Below are 14724 nucleotides of genomic sequence, written 5' to 3'. Positions count from 1 at the left end.
TATTTTGCGTAAATGAAACCATATCTGTGTACCAAGCTTCATTAATTTGGACTCTAAGACTTACAGAGAAGTCACATCCAACGTTAATGAATTTACAGCGAATTGGTTTTTTCGGACATTCTGGTTCATGTTCTTGCATCTGAAAAATTAAAACAATGATATTTAAGCATTGAACTGTCATATACCAGGTAATCACATTTGGTTGTTATAAATGACAAAACTATGCAGGCAAACATTTAACTGCGTTGTCTGCATAACTCTGTCATTTATAACAACCACAAATTAACCTGACACGACAGATCAAGGGCCATATCTACATTCTTTATATATGTTGCCATCTTCTGACATTTTTTTAGCTTTTTTTAACCAAGATAAATTATTCATTGACAACAATGCAAACCATTAATTGAAAGAGCAACTTTGACATTGAATTGTCGTCGTTTCTATGACCACAAAATGGAAAGGCGGCCATCTTGTATTTCAACTTCGAAAGTTTGTTATCGCTGCTTCTTGAGTATAATGAGCATGCATTGGTTGGCATTTAAAGTGTCTTTAAAAATCACTGATCTCTCTGGTCAGTTCCTACTGTGGCATGGACATGTAAATACAATAAATATTAAAAGTTGTTTCAGACAGCAGTTACAATAAACGCAATGTTTAGAATTTTTCAGACCTATCTAAAATAATTCTATTTTCTAACTTGTAACCTGATAAACTGATAATTCAGTAATCAGATGACCATATGGTACCAGGAATTTGTAGCTTATCTGCAATAACATTTAAGAAAGAAATTTGAAAAAGTGCATGAATATTTTTGATAAATCACAGAATAACTCGATCATACCTTGGAATTTCAAGGGATCAAACAAAAAATAGTTTTTGATCAAAAACATCAAAACAGATATTAAGATGTTGAGGTATATTCCTGTACACCTGTGTGGTAGTATTATATTAAAAGTAAAGAATGAAGTGGACAAGTGACTTTCATTTAATTATAAATTATAGCCCAACTCATTCTGATACAGCATCTATACACTTACTTCTTCTCTTGGTAGATTCTGAATACCACAACTATTTGGGCATGAAACCAGAAACTTTCTACACAAAGTTGTTTCATGTTCCTATAAATAAAACATATTAATTGATCATATGATTGATTAAACTGTTATAGTAATCACATTTCAGAAACATGTGGAAAGTATCATTAATGTTTTTCATCAATTTTAAACTAACACATTTTCTTTTTCAACACTGAACTAACATTTTACCAGTAATGTAAGACACTAAATACCAAGACAATTTGCAAGTTACAGTCCCCATCAACACACCACTTCGTCAACATGAACCTATATACCTCAAGTATGAAATTCCAGTAGTTAATTAGTAGTGTCAGAAACCTAGAAACCTTTTTCATAAACATAGGTCAAAGATCATAATAATACTGATTGTAATAAACAAGACTTATTCTGATGTGAGAAAGTAAATTTAATACAATGATATTCATCACAGCTCATACAAAACACCATGTTCTTCTATAAATTACTGATTAAATATGATACTGACCCACAGAAAGTAACAAAACCTATAATCATGATTACTTGTTACTGATAGAAGATGGTCCTGTCCCCACAGAAAGTAACAAAACCTATAATCATGATTACTTGTTACTGATAGAAGATGGTCCTGTCTCCACAGAAAGTAACAAAACCTATAATCATGATTACTTGTTACTGATAGAAGATGGTCCTGTCCCCACAAAAAGTAACAAAACCTATGATCCTGATTACCTGTCTTTGATTGAAGATGATACTGTCCCCACAGTAGGAACAGATAATATTTCTGTATACACATCCCTTTTGATGGTCCTCCATGGTCTGTTTACTGATACACTCAGTACATCCATTCCTCATATAGACACACTGTATAGGTTTGTATTCACATTTCGTCTGATGCTCCTGTTCAAAGGAAAACATTCAACAAGTGTTTTCTTTCATATATTTTGTCAACAATCAATTACCCTAGCCAATATCTTGACACTCAATGTTATGGAAGCAATCAAAACAGTGCTGTATGCTTTGATGATCAATCAAAACATACAAGTTCAAAAGAGATGGGTTTAAAACTCAAAGAAATTTCTGAACAAATCAAAATATTGAAAAGAACAAGAGGCCCAGAGGGCCTGTATGGCTCATCTGGATATTTATGACCAACATTACTACATCTGTGCATATGTTCCACGTTTAACACATTTGACCCATGTGACCTTGACAATGGGTCAAGGTCATTTCTTTTACTTTCTTGGACCTCAAAAAAGGAAGATACTGGCTAAATATAATGATTCTAGGCTTTTCGATATTTCAGAAGAAATTGTTTAAACACATTTGACCTCTGTGACCTTGAAGATTGGTCAAGGTAATTTCTTTTAGCAAACTTTGTAGGACACCATAAGAGGAACATAGTAGCCTTATACCATGATTCTAGGCTTTCCAGTATTTTGAAAAAAGTCACTTAAATTTTTTAACACATTTGACCTCTGTGACCTTGAATATGGGTCAAGGTTATTTTTTCGCAAACTTTGTTGGGCTTCATCAAAGGAACTATCCAGCCATATATAATGATTCCAGGCTTTCCAGTATTTTGGAAGAAGTCGTTTAAATGTTTTAACACATTTGACATCTGTGACCTTGAAGATTGGTCAAGGTAATTTCTTTTAGCAAACTTTGTAGGACACCATAAGAGGAACATAGTAGCCTTATACCATGATTCTAGGCTTTCCAGTATTTTGGAAGAAGTCGTTTAAATGTTTTAACACATTTGACCTCTGTGACCTTGAATATGGGTCAAGGACATTTCTTTCTGCAAACTTTGTTGGGCTTCATCAAAGGAACCATCCAGCCATATATAATGATTCTAGGCTTTCTGGTATTTTGGGAGAAGTCATTTAAATGTTTTAACACATTTAACCTCTGTAATCTTGAATATGGGTCAAAGTAATTTTGTTTGCAAACTTTGTTGGGCTTCATCAAAGGAACCTTCCAGCCATCTATAACCATTCTAAACCTTCTGGTATTGTGGAAGAATTCGTTTAAAGGTTTTAAGATATTTGACCTCTGTGACCTTGAATATGGGTCGAGGTCATTTCTTTTTGCAAACTTTGTTGGGCTTCATCAAAGGAACCTTCCAGCCAAATATAATGATTCTAGGCATTCTGGTATTTTGGAAGAAGTTGTTTAAATGTTTTAACACATTTGACCTCTGTTACCTTGAATGGGTCAAGGTTACTTTTTTTTGCAAACTTTGTTGGGCTTCATCAAAGGAACCTTCCAGCCATATATAATGATTCTAGGCCTTCTGCTTTTTTGAAAGAAGTCGTTTAAAGGTTTTAACACATTTGACCTCTGTGACCTTGGATATAGGTCAAGGTCATTTCTTTTTGCAAACTTTCTTGGGCTTCATTAATCGAACCTTTCAGAAAAATATAATGATTCTAGCCCTTCTGGTATTTTGGAAGAAGTTGTTTAAAAGGTTTCAAAAATGTAACAACACTTGTGCAGGACAGTGTGTAAAACATCTGTACCAAGTTTGAACATGATCCACCCAGTGGTTCTTGAGAGGAAGTCCAAAATGTCTTAGCCAAGCAGAGGCCAGGGTTGCACATTTATATAAAGCAAACCATGTTTTCATTTACAAGTTGAAATATAGCTTAGTAGATACATGTATAGCTAATGTATACAAAAAATCAGATCAATTTCAAGTCTATCCACAATCTTTTCCTTGCCTTATACAATAAGGTATCCAACTAAAAAAACTCACATAAAACAATGTGAAAAAATCTTGTGGTACTTCTGAGACAGGAATATATATGTATCAAGGCTGAGAAATATAGTGTTACCATAGGTATTGAACCATATTATACATGTAGCTCAGAACATAGAAGGTTCAGCAAGTAATAAGATCCAGGTTTGATGAAAGATCTGGCTACACATTTTTTCTCGCCTATATGGTTGTCATAAACACACAACATGTCTTTATTGAAGATTAATATATAACATATATCAGAAAGGCTAATTTTGGACCAGTTATTTTTATTCTCACAAACTTTGCAGTCCTTTCCCTAAAGATCATCTATATGAAGTTACACTTTTGGTTCAGGACAACAAGATTTGCTAAGATTTAACAAATTCTACCCATTTCTGCCCCTTGTATATGCCCCCATTGAGGCCACACCTTTTTCTATTGTAAACTTAAAGAAACTTAACTTAATTTTACTCCTTTTTTACCCCCACCTGGGGCCCCTATTGCAGCCATTACTGTTTTTGCCCCCAAACTAGAAGTGTCTTATTACACAGATGCTTTGTGCTTAGTGTAGTTGTAACCCGAAAACATGGCCAATGCCATTAGATCCCATTTTCAAAAAAAATCTAATTGACCCCTTTTTGCCCCCCCCCCCCCATGTGGCCAAAGAACCCCTCAGACACTTTTTTCAACTCAAAGTCACATGTTCTTCACTAGGGGACCCTATATACTAAATTTGGTTGAAATCCCTCAACTTTGAATTTTGACCCCTTTTTAGTGCCCCCTGGAGGGCCTGTCTATGACCCAATATTTTTTTCATTCAAAAACCTTGAAGACCTTACCATAGGGACCCTAAATATCAAATATGAACTTAATCTGACTGTTGGGTTACGAGAAGAAGATTTTTAAAGATTTACCTAATTTTACCTCCATTCCACCCCTCCCACCCCTCCACCCCTACCCCCGGCCAAACCCTTTTTCCACAAACTTGAAGCGGCTTCCCATGGGGATGCTTTGTGCCAAGTTTGGTCAAAATCCATTCAGTGGTTCTTGAGAAGAAGTCATTTAAAGAAGGTTTTTACATATGTCCCCTTTTACACCCCTTATGGGCCCCAAAGGGGACATAATCACTTTTTTCAACATAATTTCATATGTCTTCACTAAGGGATGCTTTCTACCAAATTTGGTTGAAATCGGTTAAAGATGAATTTTTTACCCTTTTGAGAGCCCCCTAGTGGGGCTGTTTTTGACCCGGTTTTTTTTCATTCACAAAACTTGTAGACCTTGCCATAGGGACATTAAATATCAAATATAAACTTAATCTGACTGTTGGTTCATGAGAAGAAGATTTTTAAAGAATTACCTAATTTTACCCCCTTTTTCCCCCTCCTGGGGCCCATATTGGGGTCACGCCCTTTCGCTTCACAAATTTGAAGCGGCTTCCCATGGGGATGCTTTGTGCCAAATTTGGTCAAAATCCATTCTTGAAAAGAAGTCGAATATGTGAAAAGTTAACGATGCACGACTGACGACGACAGACATATCATGATGGCCTTCAGCTCAGGTGACCTAAAAACCAAAAGGATAAAAATGGAAGTGGGGTGGGGGACAATGATTATAACAAGAGAACAACAGTGTGGAACAATACACTTCTGTCCCCTGCAACAGAAATCAAATGCTTGATGATAAATCAAAGCAAATAAAGTTTTGAAGAGATGCTAAATCTAAAATCAAAATGCTGAAAAAAAAACAAAAAAAAACAAAGGCCAGTCTCTCTTTGGATCATTGTTTTATCAAAATACTGTTCATGAAAACATAACTTACCAACTTTCAAAGAAATTGGTAAAAGGAAATGAGAGAGGTGATATTCAGACAAGATAAACTTTATGAAAAAAAAAACAAAGGGACTTAACTCTTCCAAAAATTGTAAATTCACAATGCCATTCAGGAAAACACATTTTCTTTTATGTAATTGTTATGAAGTTCACCAAGGTTCAGAGAAAAATTATCTAGAGTTTGTTATATCAAAAAGAATACAAATATGAAAATGGTGATAAGTAAAAATGTCAAGAGGGAAACCAGTGCTATCTGTTTTTATGATGAAATATTTAAAACACACGTTTTAAAGAAAAAAGTGGACAACCGTTATTCACAAGAGTTTCAAGATAAGATACAAATGTTTAAAAAAGACAACATCTTTCCAAAACTGTAAAATTACAATGTGAATATGGAAAGCATGTTATGGTTATAAAGCCAAGAACTAAGGAAAGAGATCCCTACACAAATACAAAATGTGGAAAAAACCAAAGGCGGCATACCTCAAGTCAGGTGACCTATAGTATACCTCCTTTAAAAATTGTTGAATCAAACTGCTGTGTTGGGAAAACACCAGTTCATGTCAAGGTGATAAAACATTTTTCACAATGAGGAACCAATGTGCTTTTAATAGATAATCAAGTGACCTACGTCCAACCTATGAGAAAAATTAAAAAAAAAAAAAAAAAGAATAATGAGCACTAGGCTGACATAAATGATACCTCCAGTTGTTTCCACTGCATTTCTGCTGGACACCCTTGATCCTTGTTAGTACAATATACAAGAAGGGCTCTTATCTCCCGTCGTGCACTTGGGTCACGAAATATCTGAAAGAAAGGAAGTAAATATACCTACTCTTTACATTTCTAAAGGTGCTGTACACACAACATAAATGGCTGCATGCTTTGGAAAACATGCTCTGCTATATGCTCCAGAAGAATTGCAGAAAGTTCACCATGCCTGTTATTTAGTTTTTTTATTTGGTACAGACTTACTCCAGTAATAATATAACTCAATTGTAATACAACTCAGTCAAAGAATTTCTGTTCTACACTAGCAGCATACTACAGAAACAGTGCTTATAAGTACTCAGTTATATGTGTCATCTGAACTGGTTTTACCATCCAAAAAGATGGACATGACCACACTGTAGCTTTATCTTGACCTAAATAGCTATTGATCTCAAAATGTTCAGATCTAACATGATAATTTCGAACCAATTTTGACATATCAACAAATATCAACATTTAGTGAAATAAGAAGCCAACAACTAAAACTCAGTATGTACAACCAGAAACTGTCGGAAATTAAAGCGATCAAACATGATAAATGAGGACAAGACAATATCCACAGGAAGAATTAAAACTGTTTAATAGTTGACATGCGTCGGCAAGCTAGGTATGCCTTCCTCAGAACAGAGTAACTAATCAAAATACCAGACTTATATACTATGTCTCCCTAGCAACTCACACACACAGGGATTCTCAACCAAACAAATAACTAGGTACAGATTATCATTGATTGAACATCAGACTTTTCAAACTTTTTTTTTTTTTTTTAATGTTTTATCTTTTATTCACCAATCACAGAATCTACAACAACAGTTATCGTTTTCATGACCTTGACTTGTAAAATACATCAGGTTTTAAACCAGTCTTGTTGACATCTGGCAAGCTAATGTAATATTCATTGGGATACCAATGATGAACTCAAAAGCATCAAAAGCTGTCACTGTCATGAACTTAGTTGCAAAAACCGATAATCCTTCTTGTTCTGTTGTGTTTGGGCTTAACTTCCATCCTTTGATATATTTGTTGACATTTTTTAAATGTTTTGATTAATCTATTTAATAATATTTGTGATTCCTCTCTTGATAAATTTATACATATGTAACATTTTGTAACATGGTGTTCCAAGGAAAAGAGGCAAGTCTGTTCACAAATAGCAATTCCATTGAGAAATACACTTACTGAGTATGTATATAATATAGTAGTTATATTTAAAATTACATCAATCACAATGTCCACTAATCCAGCACTACATTATAAAGTTGTATATTCATGTCATGATCCTCTTTGATTTATTTTCGGTCTGCAGAATAGCCATCCTTTCACACAATAACATCCATCATATCTATAACACACAATTAATTTGGAAAATGCTTGATAGTGCTTTTCTTGTTCTGCCATTCTGTCCTGGAATTTGTACGATGAAGCAGATTAAATGCCAGCACATTTGTCCATACTTCTATGACTTTTTGAAGTTCTCGAACTCTGAATCAAAGTCCTTATCACTCAAGTTCAACATAAGGTTTCCAGCATTCAAGTATACTCTGTTCTATGAAGCAGAGACGGTTCTGTTCTTAGTTGGTGGAGCCATTTGTCTGGTTAATTCTGATAACGAACAAGACTCTAGCCTGCTAAATAGTTCACTGATCTGGCGTTGGTGCAGCATCTTAGCGGGACAAGTGGCGTTTAGCCACACCAGATTGAGCAATTACAGGTCTGCAATGCCCTTAGATCTTCGGGGTCGCACGCACTACACTGAAGGAATCAACATGCTCTTATCCTTGCCCGAAAGGGTTGGGTAACCTGTTGAACCTCCTTCGTGCTAGGGATTGGGGCTTGTAATTCTTCCCCATGAACGAGGAATTCCCAGTAAGTGCGAGTCATAAGCTCACGTTGATTACATCCCTGCCCTTTGTGCACACGATCCCTCGTTTACACAGCAAGTGTATGGAATCCACACCATGCCAAGGACATTGATATTATTGAAAACGTCCAAAGGAGGGCTACAAAGTTAATACCTGGGTTCAAAAATTTATCTTATAAAGAATGTCTGGAAAGACTTGATCTTCCAACTCAGGAACAGCAAAGGATGAGAGGAGACATGATAAACACTTTTAAAGTTATTAACAATATATATGATAAGAGAGCTACTGAAAATTTATTTGAGATGTGTACCACAACCACAACAAGAGGGCATTCTCAAAAACTGTATAAAAAGCATTCGCGATTAGACAATAGAAAACATTTCTTTAGTCAAAAAACTGTAAATTTGTGGAACAGCTTGTCCCAGCACGTTATAAATGCTACTACAGTCAGACAGTTCAAACTTTTATTTGATGAACATTATAAAATTAATAAAAATATTAGCGTTTAATGAATTCACGGATGTAATATTAACACAATTTTTTCATGAATTGTTAAATACTGACAAAGAGGCTAGCAAGCCTGCATCCATCATGTATGGTAATAAATCATAATAAATGTAATTAGGCATGTCAACATAGCAGCCCATCTCTTGCGATTCGCTGCACCTCCACAGGTTTTCCAAATCATGACCTTCCATAAGCCAAATATATCTACTCTAATTGCGGTAAATGGAGGCTTCGCATTAATCTTCTGACAGGTTTTCTATCTTCTGGTGTATGAATGGACCTCTAAGTTTCCTACATACCACACACTTTCTTATCATGAAAGAGACAGGCCTCTTAGCTCCAACTAGCCAGAATCTATAAGAACACCGAGACTTTTTTTAGAAGCATACAAGTAAATATACAACTAGATTCTCCAAAGAATTTAAAGATGACTTGACAAAAATTCTTGAAACCTCATAACCATTCAAATGCTGCACCGTGTAAGAAATCTAAAAGATAATTGTTTTACAATCCTAGCTAATTCCATCAGAAAACACTTCTCCGAGAAGCATCTTCCCGATGAGTGACCATGGTGCCAAGAAACCCTAAGATCATATTCAGCAATCAGAGCCAACAGCAATCTCCATCTCAAGAAAGGTCTATGTACATCAGGTGCAGAAAACTAAGGTCTCGGGATCTGTCATCTTCTCTAGCTTCCAGCAATATCATCTCAAATGCAGGTATTGCAGTAGGAGAAGTGGGTGGAGACACAAACGGAGATGCCTCAGATGACAGCATTGAATGTTTTTCAATAAAACCATTACATTACTATTGAACTGGCAAACTGCGAACATAATGCATGTCCTTTCCTCAGAAATCTCCCAGATTTAAGACTCTCATCTTCCGACTCCAAATATGATGCCTTTGCATCAGGTCAGCATCATATTCTGCCTTAACTGTCCTTTTTAGCTTAAGCTAAGCAACCAACTTCCTCTAAGGCTGCCATCTTCTTTTGAAGAACTGCCATTTCTTGGAAAACTTTGACCTTGCTCAAGCAGCCTCAGCCTTAGGCCTCTCTTTAGAAGCTGTGCTACTCTTAGTTTTCTGGCTAATAAATCCTTCTGCCAGGATTGTTAAAAATCAGTCATGTACTTTTCCTCAGTATGAAGATACCTACCAAGTAGCTTCCTATACGTTCCTGCCCTCTTGAACACTAACAGTCATTAAAACATCCATTATTGCTGAAGTCGTGAGATTCCCTATTTTCTCTATGTTCCTTATGTTTCCCTAAACTCTCCATAGTTCTTGTCCTCTGTAAATATCCTGGGTACTCTTTTAGCAAGGCTATATACTTTATTCCAACACTGTACGCTTTGTGAATCCCTGAAGTGTCACTTTATGTATAATTTTAACAGTATCAAAATCAGCAATGTTTTTTGTATGTCATAGCTAAATGAATGTATCTCTTTAACATAATGTTCACTGGACTTGACATACAGGGCATAGACCCTAAATCTTTGCACACTTTTCCTTGGTTTATCCAATTGGTTGTCAGGTTTTATTCTTCAAATTGTGTGGCCATTTTTAAGGTTGTGTACCCTATTTTCACTATTCTGCTATACATACGAGAAAAATTGCAATGCTTGTGACGGAAATTTGGATTAGAAACAGACAACTTAAATGTTTATCACAAATAACCAGAAACTGTCTGAAATCATTGTGTATTTAGCTAATGATCAAACATTAAATGCAATTTTTTTTCATGGAAAATAATTGACCATTTGAACTGATTTTATTTTTTTAACCCTGAAAATGCACAAGGATCAAAATAGATTTTAAAAGAATAAAAGACCACAAATACAAACATCTTCTCTGTCCTACAAACATGCATAGATTTATCCATATGCTTAGGCATAAAGAAGGCCATCTTCAGACCCCAATTTCTGAAACTAAAGACACTAAAATCCTGATTAAATGACACTCAAAAAATTAATCGTTTTTGAAAGAATGTGTACAAAATCTTACACAAGTAATTTTCAAACCTTTTAGCATTCTGCAACAAAATTATAATGAATTTGTTTTCCCATAACTGTTTGTGTCATGATTTACCTGCATATCTAATTGATTGTGGCAGGTCTTTTATTTTCTTACTGAAAATCCTGTAAAATCGACATGTTTTTGGCTTTGGTAGTATGCATTGCTCCTTTCTGACAAAAATAACCTATCTGAATCAAAGTAAACAAAAGGCCTAACAGGCTGGAATCGCTCACCTGTTCAGCAGCTTAAAAAGAATTTTTATGTCAATTTCTGAAAACTAGAAAGTTGATTTCCCAGGCATGCTATTACTTTAATACCATGACTCAGGAACTAGTGGTGATTGAAAGAACCCTTTGACCTTGAAAGTGGTTCAAGATCGCTCATTTGAACAAACTTTGTAGTCCTTCATGCTACATACCTCATTCTACATGGCTAATATCAGCACCAAAGGCCTATTAGTTACCGAGATGAAATAATTTCAAGATTTTAAATAATTTAACCCCTATGACCTTGAAAGCAAATAAGTCATTCAATTGAACAAATTCTTTAACACTTCATCCCAGCATGCATATATTGTACCTGCAGAGTACTTGCACCAGAGCCATTATGATAATGAAAATTTATTTGAAGATTTAACATATTAGATTCCAGTGATATTGAATCTGAGTCAAGGTCATTCATTTGAACAAAATTGGTCCTTAATTATCCGAAGATTGGAACCTATACTTATTACTTATTCTAAAATAATACTTATCTAATGCATTTTAATTGAAAATTTTCATAATCTTATCCCAGAAATACATATAAATCAATTTCAAATATAATATCAAAACTAAATGAAATCACATGTCACATGGTCTATTGTCTCCTAGTTTTACTTGATAATTCTATACCTATATCCCAATCTCCATCTGAAAGAATAGTACATACAAATTCGGATGAGTCTCCTGTTATAATCTCATGTCAATGCCTCTCCATTATGTCTATCGTTTTAACGATTCGTGAACAACTACGTTTACCATTCAGATAAAGGTATATGATGACAACTTGATTGGGAAATGGCAGGAGTTAATTTACGTCATCAACTGCTGAAAGGAGTGGTTTGATTGGCTGAGAACATGTGAGAGACATTTCAAACAAAATTGTGCAGGTTTTAGATTTTGTTGAATTTCATTAATATTGCGATAACTTCTCTTTTAGACTAAAATTATTTTAGAATGTTTTAGTGCTTAAACTGGAATGATGAATGACCCTAACTGCAAGAGGTCACCATAAAACTTTGTATAAGGTGACTTAGTAATATGTCAAACAATATTTCATTATTAATTTAAGGATTCTGAAAGTATTCATCACAGCCCTTCCCATACCTACCTCATCCTTTTTAAGAACTGGCACACATGTTTCTTCATTTCCTGGACACCTTATAGGTGGTGGTTCATCAAATGCCTTGAATGCACAGATCTCACACATCCTGTGGCCACAAAGGGTTTGCACTGCATCTCTTAACACTTTCCTAAAAACAAATTTTTTTTCCTAAATATTAGAAAATGTAGTCTGTACCATACCAAGATATTTATGCCATATGTGATAGCTGCCTGATCAAATGTCTTCAAGGCACAAATCTGGTACCTCTCTTTAATACTTTCCTGAAAATTAGCAGCTTCACAAAATTTTCTGTTTACCGTAAATTTTCGCGGATAGTGCGCACTTTTTCATGCTAAAACTGTCGTGTCAAAAAGGGTGTGCGCATTATACGCAGGAACATGCCATTCTTGGGGTTATCATTCCCGAGTTATGTAACTGGATTTGGAAAATGTCAAAATGTGACTCAAACCAATGACCTTAACTGTTGATTTTTAAATGGACAGATCACACCATAATTTAATACTAAGTAGGTCTATTTCTGCTACATTAGTTTTGTTCACCATTACGAGATGGTACTGAGTTTTTTTTATTTTGAGTCCCTACCTGTCACATGTTTGTGACTGAAACAGATTGTCTTGAATGGTCATTTCCAATCATGTACAAGATGATTTGTAGATTGAAATAAAAATAACATTCTCATGGATTTAATTAATGATACTTTTTAATATGAATCACCAGAGGTTTGCAATAGCATTTTGCATCCTGGGTATATAGGTTGTTGGATTTTCTGTCAAACTCTAGAACAACCGCCATGTTTGTTTACGATATGAATGGCTTCGTGTAACATAAAAGAAATAATATTTGGCTTGTACATTTAACACATATTAACTTCCTAAAATTTTTAAATGTATAATGCATGAAAATATCTCCTCTGATACCTGTTATCATTGCAACGATTCAAGAAAACTTTTAAAGATTTTGGTACTAGTGTATTTGTTCTAATAGTATATCTTCATTGGTAAAGAAAGGGGTACGGGTGTGTTTACGTTAATTTGACTGAATTTTTTCTCAGTTGTCAGTTTGTGTTATGTAAATTACCTTATGGGTTCATAATAGTTTCTAGAGACCAACTGGATAATCAAAGGAAAATGTTTACAAACTGTTCTCATAATTGAAATTGTACAAAGTCATCTCTATATGTATGCAACATTTTAAACCTAACAAACATAAGTGTCAATGGAAAATACCACAGAAGTAGCTAAAAAGCTATCAAACACATGTTGGAAGCTTCCTTGTATATCATTTTAGGGCAGTTAAAACAGCTTCGAACTTCTGACATCACGAATGTGGGCTTCCAATATTGAGGCGTTTTTGTAGTTGTGTCAAAGGTTTGCATTTCAGATAAATCACAATCACACAATTAACTAAAATGTTCTTATTTTCTTGACTTTTTATACAATAAGTACTTTATAGCTAAATATAGCAAAAACATTACTTTGTACTTTAACCTTTGACCCATGGACCTGAAAAGCAAGCCCAACCAAACACTTTCCCCAAGAAAAGGATGAAATCTGAATGCAACTGGCCTCTCTTACAGAAGAAAAACAATTTTAAAGTATTAGCTTGATTTCCCATGTGGCCCCACTCCTGTCTCAGGGGACTGAGGCCCAACGTTTATACAAATTGTTTTCTCTTCACCTGGATTCTTCAGAGTTAATTATAATGGAGAAGTCATAGTTTTGATGGGATGTTAAGTTAATAAGTGTAATATCCTACCTGCACTTCAGACAGTTGAACTTTGGATCACGGCTCACAAAGATTGGATTTCCTGGAGGAGTCTGTTGCATAGAAACGGATGCTGAACTCATCGAACCGAGGGAAATTGCCATTTCTGCAATATTCAGTTAATTATGAGGAGTTATTTAAAGATTTTAACTAGCGATGCTGATTCAATAGAAATAACTTTTCTCATTTGGCAGGTATTTTTTGTTTTTGTTTCCATGTCAATACCATATGATACAAAACTTTTTGAAGGCAGACTTTACACACTGCCGTAATGGTAAAATTTGACTAATGTTGAAATGAAAAGTACATGAACCTACAACTTACTTTTTTTCAATATGGTGACTGCAACTCATAACTATTTGAACTAAAATAGTTAGTTGTAATCAATATGATCTCTAGGCGTTTTTGTCTGGCTTATCGATTCAATTCTAAAATGCAAAAAAAAAACACAAAAAAATGTTGTGGATAATTGTATGACGTGAAGACAAAGATATCCTCTAATATTTCATAACTCAGAAAATATCATTGTTATCAAAAATGTATAACTTACATATATAATGGTTGTAAATATTGTACATTTTCATATGTCTTGACCATATGGAAGATGAGCTCTACACTCAATATGAAATCAAGAATAAATAAAGATTATTATTATCATACAAACTAACACTAAATTCATATCCATTACAATGGTGGCCTTTGACACAAGTATCAAACAGAACTAAATTCAAGCAAAACATCTCCATACTAAATTGGTCATTCCAATAAAAATTTTAAATGATTCATGA

The 14724-nt window shown here is 34.6% G+C and overlaps 1 protein-coding gene across 1 annotated transcript in view; it reads right to left on the bottom strand.

Moving 5' to 3' along the window:
- The window catches only part of LOC132557179 (nuclear valosin-containing protein-like), a 53368-nt gene extending 39101 nt beyond the window's left edge, over positions 1–14267 (bottom strand). The window contains exons 1-4 of the mRNA XM_060221674.1: positions 14261–14267; positions 13928–14042; positions 12158–12299; positions 6333–6437 (exon numbers count right to left, since the gene is read on the bottom strand). Coding sequence (XP_060077657.1) covers positions 6333–6437; positions 12158–12299; positions 13928–14040 — 360 coding nt within the window. The 5' untranslated portion in view covers positions 14041–14042; positions 14261–14267. The remainder of the gene's footprint in view (positions 1–6332; positions 6438–12157; positions 12300–13927; positions 14043–14260) is intronic.
- Between the last annotated feature and the right edge of the window lie 457 nt (positions 14268–14724).

Source organism: Ylistrum balloti, unplaced genomic scaffold (genome assembly GCF_031769215.1).
Source record: "Ylistrum balloti isolate Yb309-2 unplaced genomic scaffold, AGI_CSIRO_Ybal_v1 Utg370638, whole genome shotgun sequence".
NCBI lineage: Eukaryota > Metazoa > Mollusca > Bivalvia > Pectinida > Pectinidae > Ylistrum > Ylistrum balloti.
The sequence above is the reverse complement of the archived record's forward strand: the minus strand, read 5'-3'. Positions and strand labels throughout refer to the sequence as shown.